Here is a 17665-nt window from a genome sequence, read left to right as displayed (position 1 = left end):
CCACAGTGCTGATACCTGCGAGGTCTGCTATTTCTGTGCCAAATTTGGTTAAATTCGACCCAGGGGTTTGGGAGGAGATACTGACATATACTCATACACCCTGATTTATACAAATAACAGATGACTGCATGTGATCCAGTTTGCACTTATACTTAGTACGATTATACTGGACATGATACTTTGTGCCAACTGTGTAGGTGCAAGTTCTGGAGTCTGTACTGTTTTATTTAGTTTCTGACATAGATACTTTTTTCATTGTGTATTTATTTCTTTTTATATTCTTTACATTGTCTACCTGTCTCTGTGACAGTAGTGAAATGCCGAAATGCACAAGGAGAAACTGAAATAAATATTTTGTGGTCTGGGTGAAAGTTTCGTTGTAAACTTAGTTTACATGTTTTACACTCTCGCATCGATCCCAATAGCCAGTCTTCAAGCACCAGGACCCTCAATTCTCTTGTGATTCTCTGTTCTTCTCAATGAGAACGTGTGTTGCTACATTGTGTCCTCGGAGTCTTTCGCGACGGCATACATGAATAAAACGTTCTCGGTTTTCCAGCCGCGTCAATTCAAATAAAATGCTCGAGCTTTCGATGGCCATCTCCGCCATCGTCGTCAGGAGTTCACTGACTGCTGGGGCTGTTATGGTCTCTCGCTTATATAGGCATGATGACATCATCAGCAGCCAATCAGATCGATCCAATGTGGCGCGTGCGCGTAAGTCGACCCGGGCAGCTCGTGGCAGCACCGGTGACGTCAGGTGGCGCCAGAGGGTGGCGCCACATTTGAAACTGCCGCTCCCGCGTCGCGCATCTGCCTCTGCTTTCTTTCGATGTCCAACGCCCGTCCCACATTCTTCGCCATTCAAAATTCTTTGACTACACTAGAAGCGCCTGCCTCACTGATACGCTCAGTTAAATGACGGTGTGTTGTTTCCATTAGCTTGCATCAACTTAGCACGGACTGCTGCAGCATTGTTCCTCTTTGAGGGCTGAAGACCAGTTACCAGGCGATGCTCCACTTTATCCATGGGCTGCACTACTGTGTTTTAGTCGATCTAGCGGCGTGCTATGGTACTTCAATGTGTACCAAAGTTGCAGACATTCACTTGAAATTCAGTAGATCTGTTTCTTCGAGGTGATGATTAAAACTCTACGATTACACTTCGTGTACCTTTACATTTTACCAAAGTACTATGTGGTTGTAATTAATGTGCAGCTACTCGCGGAGGTCTAGTGTGGCTGTAATTATCGTATGACAGCGAAACTTGGGACATATGCTGATGCGTTAGACCACAACCGGTTTACGCTGCAAAAAAATTAGTTTCAATTTTGGCCATCCACTACAAATCTGGTGCTGTACAGCACCTCGTAGACGTTTCCGGCTCTCATATTGAACAAACTGAGCAAGCGACGGTTAATAAAACATCAACTTTATGCCTTTCTGACGTGTTTGATCTTTTCTACCCACGCCCTGTTCCTAATCCAATATATACAGAACCATTTCTATAAATATTTCTTGCATTCAAAGTGCCAGATGTGAACTTAATGGCCAACGCTGGAACTAATTTTTTCCCAGCGTAGAATGTCTAACAAGTTTCGCTGCCATACGACAATTACAGCCCACAGTGGACGTCTGTGAGTAGCTGCACTTATATTATAAACCTCTGGTACTCCCTGTAGGCCTTGAATATTGTTTCAAATATTGGTAGGAAGCAAGAAGAACCTTTCGTTACATCGGTTGCCCGGCATAGACTGCAGTACGCTACACAGCAAACTCACCCGTGTTTTGCGAGACGTGTGCCTGTCTGGCTTCGCGCCACGCTTTCCTCCTCGCGCGACGTCTCGAGTCTTGTTTAGTCAGAGCCTCCGTGGTCTCCTGAAACACCAGAAGCACCAAATATTCCTTTACAGTTTAGATCAGGGACAAAAATGTTTGTATGAGGAGGTTCAGCACAGTTGTTCCCTGCAGTTTTGAAAAGAAATAAGATATAAGTGGTTTCATTTGTACTGGTATACAGACTGCACGTAGGGACTATGGATATAAAACATTGAAAACACATACGAGGGTCACTCCAAAAGAAATGCACACTATTTTTGTAAAAATACAGTTTTCATTCTGCCTGTGTGGAAGTTTTACAGTGTGTAGATACATCCTTCCCATTTGTTTTCAAACTTAGTTCAACCTGTTCCCGTGAGGGGCGCCGTCAAAGCATGTCTTCAAGGTGGCTGCTACACTTGATGATCGTCGGAAGCAACATGCTGTCATATAATTCCTGTCCTGTGGAGACAAGACAGTGGGAAACATCCACAAGAGGTTGAAAAAGGTGTATGATGCTCCTGTCGAACGCAGTACAGTTAGTCGATGGGCAAGCAGGTTACGCGATGAAAGCGGGCACGGGCAATATTGATGATTGTCCTCGCAGTGGCAGGCCTCGTACTGCACACACTCCAGACAATGCGCAGAGAGTTAACGAACAGGTGACTGCTGACAGACGCATCGCAGTGAACGAATTGTCAAGCTATGTTGGGATAGGGGAAGGAAGTGTTTGCAGAATACTGAAGGTGTTGGCGTTAAAAAAGGTTTGTTCCAGGTGGGTTCTCAGGATGTTGACAGTGGCTCACAAAGAAACAAAAAAACGGTATGCAGCGAACTTTGGGAACAGTACGAGAATGGTGGAAATGAATTTCTTGGAAGAATTGTGACAGGTGATGAAACATGGCTCCATCATTTTTCACCAGAGATGAAGAGGCCATCAATGGAGTGGCATCATGCAAATTCACCCAAGAAAAAAAAATTCAAAACCACACCTTCTGTTGGAAAAGTTATGGCTCAGTGTTTTCAATTCCGAAGGACTCTTGCTTGTAGACATCATGCCAAGTGGAACCACCATAAATTCTGATGCATATGTGACGACACTGAAGAAACTTCAAGCTCGACTGAGTCGTGCTCAACCATATCGGCAAAAGCAGGATGTTTTGCTGTTGCACGACAAAGCACGGCCACATGCCAGTCAAAAAACCATGGAAGCGATCACAAAACTCGGATGGACAACACTGAAACACCCGCCTTACAGTCCTGATCTGCCTCCACGTGACAATCGTCTCTTTGGGAAACTGAAAGACTCTCTTCGTGCAACAAGGTTTGAAGATGATAACTCCCTTGTGCACGCTACCAAACAGTGGCTCCCGCAGGTTGGTCCAGAATTTTACCGTGCGGGTATACAGGCGCTGGTTCCAAGATAGCGTAAGTCAGTTGAGAGGGGTGGAAATTATGTGGAGAAATGAAAATTTTGTTCCTAAAGGACTGTAGAACTTTCAAACATGTAGAGTAAAAGATGGATTAAAAAATAGTGTACATTTTCTTTTTGGAGTGACCCTCGTGCGCCGGCCTCAGTGGCCGCTACAGTCCGGAACCCACGACCGCTACGGCCGCAGGTTCGAATCCTGCCTCGGGCATGGATGTGTGTGGTGTCCTTAGGTTAGTTTTGTTTAAGTAGTTCTAAGTTCTAGGGGACTGATGACCTTAGAAGTTAAGTCCCATGGTGCTCAGAGCCATTTGAACCATTTTGACCCTCGTACATAACTCACGTAGTGGTAGTGCTAGTTGTAAGTCGGTGTATTTCCTAAGGAAAATGCAATCATTACTGAAAGTACAGAATCATGAGATTGAAATTCAGGAAGAAAGGATGTCTGTGACAAAACTGACTGAACATAGCTGTTCTATGTCATAGGCAGAATTTCTGGATATGATGAATGGAATGAATGGTGTACTGAACAAGGAACATGGAGTGACGTAAATACAATAAAGACACAAGGATTGAGCATCAGAAAGATCGAGATTAGCGTCTAACTTAGCATCTAGCATCTAAATTGGGGACCACGTAGTACATGAAGTGTTGAATTTCTGACACCTTGAAAGAGAAATAAGGCTTGGCGGGCGAACAAGGAGAACATAAGAAGCAGAGTAGCAAAAGCAAAGAGAGTATTTCTCTGCTAATAATGTCTGCTAGATTCAATCATAGGCCATAATTTAGGAAAGAATTTTCTCAGAATGCATGTTTGAATAGCAGTATTGTTGTTTGAGAGTGAGTGGTGCAATAGGGAAAATGAATAGAATCTATGAGTTTGAGATGGTGTTGAAAATCAAGTGAACAAAACACGAGATAAGAAACGGGTAGGTTATTCGCAGAAGCGGTGAACACAGAAATACATTGGAAAGGATCAAGAACGAGAACGGACGAGCTGAAGGACAGATGGTAAGACACCAGACTATAACATCCATACGATCTGGGTAGAAGTGCTACTTCGAGAAATTGAGACCAAAGCAGAGTACACTGTGTATGCATCAAACAAGTCAGAACGGTGATACTCTCAAGAAATAAAAAATAAAATAAAAGAATGAAGAACGTAAATAACTTTACATGCATCCACAAAGTACATTACTAATTGTATTGGTAAGATTGATACTATGGTCAGAACGGTGATACTCTCAAGAAATACAAAATAAAATAAAAGAGTGAAGAACCAAATTAACTTTACATCGATCCACCGAGTACATTACTAATTGTATTGGTAAGATTGATACTATGGTGTTACTTATCAGAAGTTCAATGGTAATTGTCAATACATGAACAGAAATAAGTGAATTTATTTAGAGTTATAGAACACATTTTATCTTTCCAAGCCGAAATTGACGTTGAAACTATAATAGCAATTACGCTCGGATAGAATACACGAAAAAAGAGTGAAGGAACACTAAATTCTAAAAAGTCATGGGCGTACTTACTCTACATCACATGTGCGGGGTGTGAACTCGAAATGAAAAGATATATTGGGGGAAGTTGCAGACAGAGGAACTGAGAATTTTGTGATCAGTTGGGTGTACACAAGGCTGATGAAAATTGTTAGTGCATTAAAGGCCTGTTAATGTAAACTTTTATTTCTTTTATCAAGAGCACAACTATACATCATACTATTAACTAAAATTACTTCTAGACCTCTAGTCCTACAGCGAGAATTGAGCCGATGAGAGCTCCTTTGAATGTTGTAGCTTGATGTAATGACTCGATGTATCAACCGTAGGCGCAAATGTTGCCGAAAGAATTTGATATTATTTAAACTGCACGATGCGACTCACCTGCTTATCATAAAATGTCGAAAACATTATGAGCTGAGATTATAGATTCAGACAAAATTCTATTACATTTTCTCAACTACTTTAATGATAAAAGTATTACATTGAATTATGTAATAACCGGCCGAACTACACCTACGTCTATATCTACATGGATACGCTGCAAATCAGACTTAATTGCCGGGTAGAGAATTCATCCAACCACATTCACAATAATTCTCTTTTATTCCACCCTCGAACAGCGCCCGGGAGGGACGAACTCCTATATCTTTCCGCGCGAGCTCTGAAGCTCTGATTTCCCGTATTTTATTATGTTGATCGTTACTCCCCATGTGGGTCGGCGTAAACAGTAAAAAAAAAAAAAAATGTTCGCATTCGGAGGAGAAAGCAGGTGATTCAAATTTCGTGAGAAGACCCCGCTGCAACGAGAACCGCCATTGTTTTAATAATGTCCACACCAAATCCAGTCTCATGTATATAGACTACTGGCCATTAAAATTGCTACACCAAGAAGAAATGCAGATGATAAACGGGTATTCATTGGACAAATATATTATACTGGAACTGATATGTGATTACATTTTCACGCAATCTGTGTGCATAGATCCTGAGAAATCAGTACCCAGAACAACCACCTGTGCCCGTAATAGCGGCCTTGATACGCCTGGGGCATTGAGTCAAACAGAGCTTGGATGGGGTGTACAGGTGCAGCTGCCCATTCAGCTTTAACATGATACCACAGTTCATCAAGAGTAGTGACTGGCGTATTGTGACGAGTCAGTTGCTCGGCCTCCATTGACCAGACGTTTGCAATTGAGGAGAGATCTGGAGAATGTTTTGGCCAGGGCAGCAGTCGAACATTTTCTGTATCCAGAAAGGCCCGTACAGAACCTGCAACATGCGGTCGTGCATTATCCTGCTGAAATGTAGGCTTTCGCAGGGATCAAATATCGGTAGAGCCACCGGTCATAACACATCTGGAATGTAACGTCCACTGTTCAAAGTGCCGTCATTGCGAAGAAGAGGTGACCATGACGTGTTACCAATGGCACCCCATACCATCACGCCGGTGATACGCCAGTATGGCGATAACGAATACACGCTTCCATTGTGCGTTCACCGCGATGTCGCCAAACACGGATGCGACCATCATGATGCTGTAAATAGAACCTGGATTCTTCCGAAAAAATAACGTTTTGCCATTCGTGCACCCAGGTTCGTCGTTGAGTACACCATCGCAGGCGCTCCTGTCTGTGATGCAGCATCAAGGGTAACCGCAGCCATGGTCTCCGAGCTGACAGTCCATACTGCTGCAAACGTCATCGCACTGTTCGTGCATATGGTTGTTGTCTTGTAAATGTCCCCATCTGTTGACTCAGGGATCGAGACGTGGCTGCACGATCCGTTACAGACATGCGGATAAGATGCCTGTCATCTCGACTGCTACTGATGCGAGGTCGTTGGGATCCAGCACGTCGTTCCGTATTATCCTCCTGAACCCACCGATTCCATATTCTGCTAACAGTCATTGGATCTCGCCCACGCGAGCAGCAATGTCGCAATATGATAAACCACAATCACGATAGCCTACAAGCCGACCTTTATCAAAGTCGGAAACGTGATGGTACGCATTTCTCCTCCTTACACGAGGCACCACAACTACGTTTCATCAGGCAACGCCGGTCAACTGCTGTTTGTATATGAGAAATCGGTTGGACTCTTTCCTGATGTCAGCAAGTTGTAGGTGTCGCCATCGGCGCCAGCCTTGTGTGAATGCTCTGAAAATCTAATCATTTGCAAATCACAGCACGTTCTTTCTGACGGTTAAATTTCGCTTCTGTACAACGTCATCTTCGTGGTGTAGCAATTTTAATGGCCAGTAGTGTAGTATACAATGTAACAGCATGTACGAAGTCACTTAAATTGTAACTGTGTATTGTATAAGGATGTAAGCAACAGCCCGCGGAAAACGCCACAACTTCGGTGGAAGTTGTTTGTTTGGCAAAATACATAACATATTGGGGTCTTTGTTAACGATTACGTCTGAATCACTCACGTGACTACTGCCATCTGTTTGGGTGTGTTTGTTGCTTTTCGCGACCGAGCAACAGAGCGCAACGCTCACAGAAAGCCTTACTGCCTCCGCAAGGCCAGGACGGCGGTTGCACTCCATCTGCACCGGAGAACAAAGCTGGCCGCCAAAGCACCACGGCCGGCGGCGGGTCGACAAGTTACCAACAAGCAAATCCGCCGGCTGTGTCTGTGAGCTGTGATCCCGCGGACAAAGGAGGCAGCCCGGCTGCGTCCCGTCCGCGCAGAAACCGCCGGCTGTCCGCTTCGCATTGTGCCGACGGGCGATTGTGGAGGTGGCTTCGCCCAACAGCTTGCCTTGCGACGACACGGAGGAACGTAACAAATGAAATATTCTTCTCCTAAAAATCTATTGAAAGTGTAAGGTAGTATCTGAACATTAGCGGTGATTTCGTATCAACGAATTAAACGTAAAAGTTTGTCATACGAAGTTAACTAAATCTTCTTGTTGTCACAGAACGACAGGAGAGAAATATCGAGTATTTAAAAAGTAGGTGTCACAAATTCCTACAGGGGGTTGAAATGGTCCCTTTACCAGATATTTTAATAAAATAAGTTAATTCGTTAACTTTTATGCACTGGATTAGCATATCGACCAAGATTTTGTGCATTTACAGATACGGTGAAAAAATAAAATAGTAGTCCTCTTTGAATCAGTGTTCAGTGTGATTCTCGATGTCCTCGGGCTGATAGCAATGAGAAAACTAGCAACTAATCTTTTTCAGAAACCACTAAGACACCAAGATGAAAACTTACTCACAACAGCATTTAGTGCATCTGCCATCCACTTTATCCTATTTCAAGACACCTCTAGAAACCTTCCAATAACGAAACAACTGCCTAGCAAAGAGCATGTAACCACAACACTATATACCATATGTTACTAGACACGAAATACGACTGAGACACTTTCTGCACAAAGAGCTAGTATTTATAATAAATTTTATTGTTCTACGGCCTTCTGGAATAATGCTATGAAATTAATATGCATATTTCATATCCAGTACGTACAAAAAGTGAAAATGAATGAAGAAAGTGTAGTATTGGTTCTAAAAATTCTGAAAATCGGACTTGAGATGATAAAGAGTTTAAATAACTCCACAACAACAAAAAAAGTGTCAAAAATTGTTTACATTGTACAAAACTGTCATCTTTAGTTGTATGACAAAATTTTGTGCGACGTTCCATACGCTTTTCCAACTAGGTGATGGACTATTAATCAGTGAATAATACAATACTGCTGAATACATCATGAAACAGATTTGTAAATTGCTAAGTACATGTGCTTTACTTGAAACTGATCATTATTAAATCACATTTAAATTGCATGTTTTTGTCATGCTAACGTGCTTTAAAGTTATTTTTGCAAACTGTTTTAGTGTGTAATTAGTGGGTGGTTATCACCTTCGGATTCCATGTTCGGTTGTCTAACTTTATAAACACAATTGAAATTTAATTAATTCAACAGTTTAGGTTAATGAAATTTGGAACATAGTTGGTTGTTGATGATGTTTGGTTTGTGGGGCGCTCAACTGCGTGGTTATCAGCGCCCGTACAATTACCGAATCTTTGCTCAGTCCAATTTCGCCACTTTCCTGGTTGATGATGAAATGATGAGGACAACACAAACACCCAGTCATCTCGAGGCAGGTGAAAATCCCTGACCCCGCCGGGAATCGAACCCGGGACCCCGTGCTCGGGGAACATAATTGGTATCGTACGCTTCATTACATCAATTTCCCCTGGTTATGGTCTGTTATAACGCACAATTGGTGAAAAGTAGGAGAAAAGCTCCTTTATGTTAGGAAAGTAACACTCGTTGAGGTATGGGCCATTCCACATATAATGATTAGTATTCGGAGGTATAGGCCATACATTACCACAAAACGTAGGCCTACGTGTGGACAGATGAAAACAGTCGAGAAATCATGGAAGTGACGCGTCAGGATCGCTTCACTATCAGTATATCTGCAGGAATTGTCGATGACAGATTGTAAGGGCCATATATTTTACCACACAGATTAACATGTGCTGTGTTTCGTCGAATTTTACGCCATGAAGTATCTGCGCTATTGGAGAACGTTACTCTTGTAGAAAGTAAACGACTGTGGATTATGAATAGGACACCGACCCTTTTTCTACGGATGGTGTGAGACTGCATCACCGCAACGTATCTCGGGCTCCGGAGTAGTCGAGGAGGTCCATTAAATTGGCCTCCCCGTTCGCCAGACCTGAATCAATTGAATCTCTGGCTATAAGAAATTGGTATACGCCCAATCCACAAACGTTATAAGAGCGTGTGTTCAGTGCATGCGGTGCAGTTCGAATGAAACCAAGTGTGTCTGAAATAGTGCGTGATTCACAGCGAATAAAGCCTGAAGGACGTCAGGATGCGTGGTATGCATACAGCACTGCCTACTTCTGCATAACAGACAGCTAGTAATGAGAGGACGGGATGGCGCATATCTGAACAGGCATTAGTTTCCAGACATGAGATTGTAGGAACTTCTAGTTTGGCCAGTAACTCACCCTCCCCATAACAATACAAGACACTTTTCTTTAAACATCCTTAGTAAGTCACCCTATAAGAGGGCACTATTTTAGTTTAGGACTGCAGATGGTGTACACTGGTAACACACATTCATGTGGCTGTCCACCGTTGAGTTATGCTGTGGCAGGAATTGGTGTGTGTGTGTGTGTGTGTGTGTGTGTGTGTGTGTGTGTGTGTGTGTGTGTGTGTGTATGCGTGTGTGTGTGTGATTCTAGGTTATTTGCGATCAGAGCAGAAAAATGGCTCGAAGGTAACTTTCTCATAAACTAGGTTGAAACGAAAGGTATAAATCATACAAAACTGGCATATTTAACAAAACTGGCCATTAAAATTGCTACACCACGTAGATGACGTGCTACAGCCGCGAAATGTAACCGAAAGGAAGAAGATGCTGTGATATGCAAATGATTAGCTCTTCAGAGCATTCACACAAGGTTGACGCCGGTGGCGACACCTAAAACGTGCTGATATGAGGAAAGATTCCAACCGATTTGTCATATACAAACAGCGGTTGACCGGCGTTGCCTGGTGAAACGTTGTTGTGGTGCCTCTTGTAAGGAGGAGAAATGCGTACCATCACGTTTCCGACTTTGATAAAGGTCGGATTGTAGCCTGTCGCGATTGCGGTTTATCGTATCGCGACATTGCTGCTTGCGTTGGTCGAGAGCCAATGACTGTTAGCAGAATATGGAATCGGTGGGTTCAGGAGGGTAATACGGAACGACGTGCTGGATCCCAACAGCCTCGCATCACTAGCAGTCAAGATGACAGGCATCTTATCCGCATGGCTGTAACGGATCGTGCAGCCACGTCTCGATCCCTGAGTCAACAGACGGGGACGTTTGCAAGGCAACAACCATCTGCACGAACAGTTCGACGACGTTTGCAGCAACATGGACTATCAGCTCGGAGACCATGGCTGCGGTTATCCTTCACGCTGCATCACAGACAGGAGCGCCTGCGATGGTGTTCTCAACGACGAACCTGGGTGCACGAATGGCAAAACGTTATTTTTTCGGATGAATCCAGGTTCTGTTTACAGCATCAAGATGATCGCATTCGTGTTTGGCGACATCGTGGTGAACGCACATTGGATGCGTGTATTCGTCATCGCCATACTGGCGTATCACCCGGCGTGATGGTATGGGGTGCCACTGGTTACACGTCTCGGTCACCTCTTGTTCTCATTGACGGCACTTTGAACTGTGGATATACGCTACTGGCCATTAAAATTGCTACACCACGTAGATGACGTGCTACAGCCGCGAAATGTAACCGAAAGGAAGAAGATGCTGTGATATGCAAATGATTAGCTCTTCAGAGCATTCACACAAGGTTGACACCGGTGGCGACACCTAAAACGTGCTGATATGAGGAAAGATTCCAACCGATTTGTCATATACAAACAGCGGTTGACCGGCGTTGCCTGGTGAAACGTTGTTGTGGTGCCTCTTGTAAGGAGGAGAAATGCGTACCATCACGTTTCCGACTTTGATAACGGTCGGATTGTAGCCTGTCGCGATTGCGGTTTATCGTATCGCGACATTGCTGCTTGCGTTGGTCGAGAGCCAATGACTGTTAGCAGAATATGGAATCGGTGGGTTCAGGAGGGTAATACGGAACGACGTGCTGGATCCCAACAGCCTCGCATCACTAGCAGTCAAGATGACAGGCATCTTATCCGCATGGCTGTAACGGATCGTGCAGCCACGTCTCGATCCCTGAGTCAACAGACGGGGACGTTTGCAAGGCAACAACCATCTGCACGAACAGTTCGACGACGTTTGCAGCAACATGGACTATCAGCTCGGAGACCATGGCTGCGGTTATCCTTCACGCTGCATCACAGACAGGAGCGCCTGCGATGGTGTTCTCAACGACGAACCTGGGTGCACGAATGGCAAAACGTTATTTTTTCGGATGAATCCAGGTTCTGTTTACAGCATCAAGATGATCGCATTCGTGTTTGGCGACATCGTGGTGAACGCACATTGGATGCGTGTATTCGTCATCGCCATACTGGCGTATCACCCGGCGTGATGGTATGGGGTGCCACTGGTTACACGTCTCTGTCACCTCTTGTTCGCATTGACGGCACTTTGAACTGTGGACGTTACATTTCATATGTGTTACGACCCGTGGCTCTACCCTTCATTCGACCCCTGCGAAACCCTACATTTCAGCAGGATAATACACGAACGCATGTTGCAGGTCCTGTACGGGTCTTTCTGGATACAGAAAATGTTCGACTGCTGCCCTGGCCAGCACATTCACCAGATCTCTCACCAATTGAAAACCTCTGGTCAATGGTGGCCAAGCAACTGGCTCGTCACAATACGCCAGTCAGTACTCTTGATGAACTGCGGTATCGTGTTGAAGCTGCATGGGCAGCTGTACCTGTACACGCCATGCAAGCTCTGTTTGACTCAATGTCCAGGCGTATCAAGGCCGTTATTACGGACAGAGGTGGTTGTTGTGGGTACTGATTTCTCAGGATCTATGCACCAAAATTGCGTGAAAATGTAATTACATGTCAGTTCTAGTATAATACATCTGTCCAATGAATACCCGTTTATCATCTGCATTTCTTCTTGGTGTAGCAGTTTTAATGGCCAGTAGTGTATTTAAAGAATACAAATTACGAGAAAAGTCAAACTTAAATGTGAGACCAACCACCAGGAAATTAATTACTTTTTTATATGAATCATTAATACATTGTCATGGGTTTTTGCAACTATATAAATTACAGATGGGACCTGAGAAAGGAATGCCACAATGATTGTGGCACTCTGCGAGCTACTAGCCGCATTGATAAACAGAAGTGGAAAAAGGTCTATGACGTGCTGTAAGGAATCCATGCATCTATGATGTGTAGTTCCGGACCCTAACGTCTTTGCCTTAAGCTTGCTGTATATGTTGCTATGCACAATATATATAAATGACCAAGTAGATAGTGTCGGAAGTTCCATGCGGCTTTTCGCGGATGATGCTGTAGTATACAGAGAAGTTGCAGCATTAGAAAATTGTAGCGAAATGCAGGAAGATCTGCAGCGGATAGGCACTTGGTGCAGGGAGTGGCAACTGACCCTTAACATAGACAAATGTAATCTATTGAGAATACATAGAAAGAAGGATACTTTATTGTATGATTATATGATAGCGGAACAAACACTGGTAGCAGTTACTTCTGTAAAATATCTGGGAGTATGCGTGCGGAACGATTTGAAGTGGAATGATCATATAAAATTAATTGTTGGTAAGGCGGGTACCAGGTTGAGATTCATTGGGAGAGTCCTTAGAAAATGTAGTCCATCAACAAAGGAGGTGGCTTACAAAACACTCGTTCGACCTATACTTGAGTATTGCTCATCAGTGTGGGATCCGCACCAGATCGGGTTGACGGAGGAGATAGAGAAGATCCAAAGAAGAGCGGCGCGTTTCGTCACAGGGTTATTTGGTAACCGTGATAGCGTTACGGAGATGTTTAACAAACTCAAGTGGCAGACTCTGCAAGAGAGGCGCTCTGCATCGCGGTGTAGCTTGCTGTCCAGGTTTCGAGAGGGTGCGTTTCTGGACGATGTATCGAATATATTGCTTCCCCCTACTTATACCTCCCGAGGAGATCACGAATGTTAAATTAGAGAGATTAGAGCGCGCACAGAGGCTTTCAGACAGTCGTTCTTCCCGCGAACCATACGCGACTGGAACAGGAAAGGGAGGTAATGACAGTGGCACGTAAAGTGCCCTCCGCCACACACCGTTGGGTGGCTTGCGGAGTATAAATGTAGATGTAGATGTAGATGTAGACAACAGTAATGGCGGATCATCGTAGCATTAATGTTCTGGATATATAGTGCAATAACAGATTACTTCGAATACCTTGGACAGCACATCGAACTAACGAAAATATCCTGAGGCAGCTGGGCATCAGAACAAGACAGTCGATTTTTGTCAGTCAAAATTAGTTGCCAATTTTGGTCACATTGCCAGAAGGAAAACGCAATGGAAAGAAGAAACAGGGAGGAAGAAGTCAAAAATGAATCTCTAGAGGAAGCACACCATTACAGTGGATATACCAAATTAAGAACTTGACCGGGATGAGATTGCAGTAAGCAGACATGTCCAAGACAGGTCGTCAGGAAGCTTAGCACATGACGCCAGTACACCCTTGCGTATTGTTAGACCCCAGGGAGAGATACATGTATGTACGAAATAAGTAAACTTGTAATTTAATTTTTTCATACAAGCTCACAATAACGGAAGTAGCGAACCCCAATAACAACAGTGTTTAGTCATTACAAGTACACTTAATGGAAGTCAGAGGACTATTCTGCAAAAAATTTCGTTAATAGCTATGTCTGGACTACACATTTTTCTACTACGGCTTAATGTAGAATTTTTCTACTGGTAATAATTTTTGACGTTATTTTCGAGGTCACTATGGAATAACAGTGATGTTAGTTAATATTTAAGTGAAAAGCAATCCAAATTGCAACCGAGTGGTACCCACCACTAAGTGCGTGAGAGGTACCAGTCGGTCATACACAGCAACTCCGTACACAAGCTCCTCAAGTCTTCTACAGAATTGATGTGAGGATATTCCCATAGGCCGAAACCGGTAACCGGAACAAACAATAAAAATTCATTGCGATCTGCACTGCCTTTTATTAAAATAAGAATTTTCCTTATGATTTTGTCATATGACAGGGCTAGTCGAAGAGAAGAGTCTAAGAAGAGGTAGCTCGAATGCCTGTTAAGAGAGTCGAATGTTGTGGTAAGTTAGTACAATCAATTGTCACTCCACACTCTGCATATACGATACCTCACTGTCGAATGTACGAGCTGAGCAAGATGAATCTTTCATATCTACCAAATGAGTTACCAAAACAACAGAAAATTATAAATACTTCATATTCGATTCAGTTCAAATTACAAGTTTAATCTGCCAATGCAGTATCTGCTGACGTGCAGCGCATCGCTATTGAAAATACGAAATAATGAAAAAATATTTTAACAAAATAAAAAAAAAGAGAATACAGCAATCGCCCGCTCGCTGACAGGGTGTAGGCTGAATGTACACACAGGCTGTTGTTCTGTGGATCGACACTGGTGAGCCGCGCTAATTCCAGCGCTATTCAGGCTCCGGGATTGTTCGCAGCCGATAACGCCGTGTCAACGAATCGAAAAGCTACGTCCAGCTCGGTTAGCTGATGTGTATGTGACTGCGCGCTCTGAAAGGGAGGGTGAGATAGTGGGTGTGGGATAGGGGCGAAGTTCGCGAGAGAGAGACAGAGAGAGACAGACATAGAGAGAGAGAGAGAGAGAGAGGTTGGGAGCAGGAGGGAGGGGGGGAGAGGAGTGTCCGGGTTGGGGCAATGCAATCTCGCCGGCAATTACAACGAGCCAGGCCCGGCGGGTAGTTCGGTCCACCCAAATTAGGCGCCGCTTCTACCGCCGGCTGCGGGCCGGGAGGCGCCCGTAATGTGATAAAAGCAAGGCGACCAGCGATGAACTTGGCCAGCCCGTTTGCGATCGCCTGCCCGATTTGCCTCTACAGAGCGAAAAGACTTATTTGTGGCAGCCGTCGGACCCGAGGCGGAGATCCATTTCCCGAACTTTGCGGCTCGCCTCGCAGGGTCGAAAACAAGGGCGCCCGAGCAACTATCTCTAGACATTCCACGGAAATTACTAATTTCTAGGTACATTAAACGCGTTAAATGAGCGTTCGAAGTTACTGACATTTCAGTATTTCAAATAGGAAATCGTGCTCATTAATGAATGTCTGATAGCTTATACGTAGCGAATATTATCCTAAAGGTGGCTGTGTATTCCGAAACCTTTCGTCATCGAAAAATGTTCAGTGTTTCCATGCGATTGCCTTACAATACAGACTTATCTCTTTCTCTTTGCCACGTTACAATCGACTGTCTTCTTCCTTTTCGTGGTGCCTTCACCCCGTGTCGGCGTAGGGTAGGGATGGTTATTTTACGGATTTGGCCCGTTTAATTTAAGCGGTGTCCGGATCCCCCACCTGTCACCACACAGTCGTCCATCGGGCATAATACTGGCGTTCCAACTGCCTCAGTGTAGAGCTATTCATGTGAAAGTGAGCCAAAGTTTTCTAAATGAAGGTAAGGTCCCAGCGGATGGATCGAAACATCGATCGTACAGAAGAAATATGACGAGACCTAAGAACCCAGTATACTTTACCTTCAGAGGGAAAGGGCACGAAATCCTGCAGCCTTACATAGTTTTCTATATTATTTGTTGAAAACAGTCTTGGTTGCAATTTTAGTTTTTTTATTGATCAACTACGCGTTTCACCTTATTCAGGCATCTTCAGACTGATCTTAACGAAGGCCATGTTGGCCTGATGTACTAGACGATGGCTTTTAACTACACTGTTTAAAGGATCGTCCTAAGAAATACCAAATTAAGCTCAGCCTGAAGATGCCTAAATAAGGTGAAACGCGTAGTTCATAAACAAAGAAACAAAAACTAAAATTGCAAGCAAGAGTGTTTTCAACTAATACTATAAACACTGGTTTGCTGATTCATGCCACAGATGGATTGGAAGAATTTCTATAGTTTTCTATACGTTTGCAAATTGTGTAACTGGGTGACATTTTGGTACCAGCCCGGCATTCACCAAATGGAATTTGGGAAACCGCCTAGAAACCACAGTCTGGTTGGCTGGCACACCAACCCTCATCGTTAATCCGCCTGGCGGGTTCGATCAGGGCCGGCGCGCCTCCTCGTGCCGCAAGCGGTACTTTAAGACAGTCGACTATCCGCACGAGTTCTATGCTACAATCGACTATCGCTGGATACAACGGTTCGTTACAATTAAAGTGTAGCTACTCACACAGTTCCAGTGTGGGCTGTTATTATGGTACGACAGTTAAACTTAATAGATATTCTAATGCGTTAATGCGGCACCGAATTACGCTGGAAACACACTTAGTTTCAATTTTCGCCACTAGGTGCACCTTTGCCACCGTGAATGCAAGAAACACGTACAGAATTGTTGATATATGTAATAGATTAAGAACAGAACATGGGCAGAAAATGTCAGTTAGGTTAGTCAGGCGTAATGTAACTGGTACACTTGCCTAATAACACGTAGGGCCCCCGTTAGCAGGCAGAAATGCCGCAACACGACGTGGCATGGACTCAACTAAAGTTTGAACTAGGAATTGACACCATGAATCCTGCAGATCTCTTCTTAAAAGCACGTTGCAAGGTATCCAAGATATGATTAGTAATGTTGATTTTTGGGACGTTTGGTGGCTAGCGGAAGAGTTTAAACTCTGAAGAGTGTTCCTGGAGCCACTCTGTAGCAATTCTAGACGTGTGGGGTGTCGCATTGTCCTGTTGGAATTGTCCAAGTCTGTCGGAATGCACAATGGACATGAATGGATGCAGATGATCAGACAGGTGCTTACGTACGTGTCACCTGCCGGAGTCGTATCTAGATGTATCAGGGGTCCCCTGTCGCTCCAAGTGCACATTCCCCAATACCATTATGGAGCCTTCGACAGCTTGAAAAATACCCTGCTGACTTGCAGGGTTCATGGATTCGTGAGGTCGTCTCCATACCATTTAACGATATCGGGTCTCTCCTCAGACATTTTTGCCATGAATACTCTCTGAGTGTAGCCCTGTTATTGCTGCGTTCACACAAAACAATTTCACCAACAGAGTACTGTCTTTCTTCTCAACAGTTACACTACTCACTCACATTATTCCTTGTAAAATGACAGCATGGATGTCGTACTGTCATACATTTGGAGGTCCAGATTGGACATGATGGCCAAAATTGCAAATAATCTTTTCCAGCATAAAGCGTTGGCAAATCTACCAAGTTCCATTCCGTACGATAATTAC

The 17665-nt window shown here is 44.1% G+C and overlaps 1 protein-coding gene across 1 annotated transcript in view; it reads right to left on the bottom strand.

The window, feature by feature from the left end:
- Nucleotides 1–17665, bottom strand: part of LOC126153857 (uncharacterized) — a 1728205-nt gene that overhangs the window by 1210724 nt on the left and 499816 nt on the right. The window contains exon 17 of the mRNA XM_049916098.1: nt 1782–1878. Within this exon, the coding sequence (XP_049772055.1) occupies nt 1782–1878 (97 nt within the window). The remainder of the gene's footprint in view (nt 1–1781; nt 1879–17665) is intronic.

The sequence above is a fragment of the Schistocerca cancellata genome, chromosome 2, assembly GCF_023864275.1.
Source record: "Schistocerca cancellata isolate TAMUIC-IGC-003103 chromosome 2, iqSchCanc2.1, whole genome shotgun sequence".
NCBI lineage: Eukaryota > Metazoa > Arthropoda > Insecta > Orthoptera > Acrididae > Schistocerca > Schistocerca cancellata.
This window is presented reverse-complemented; position numbering and strand designations above follow the sequence as displayed.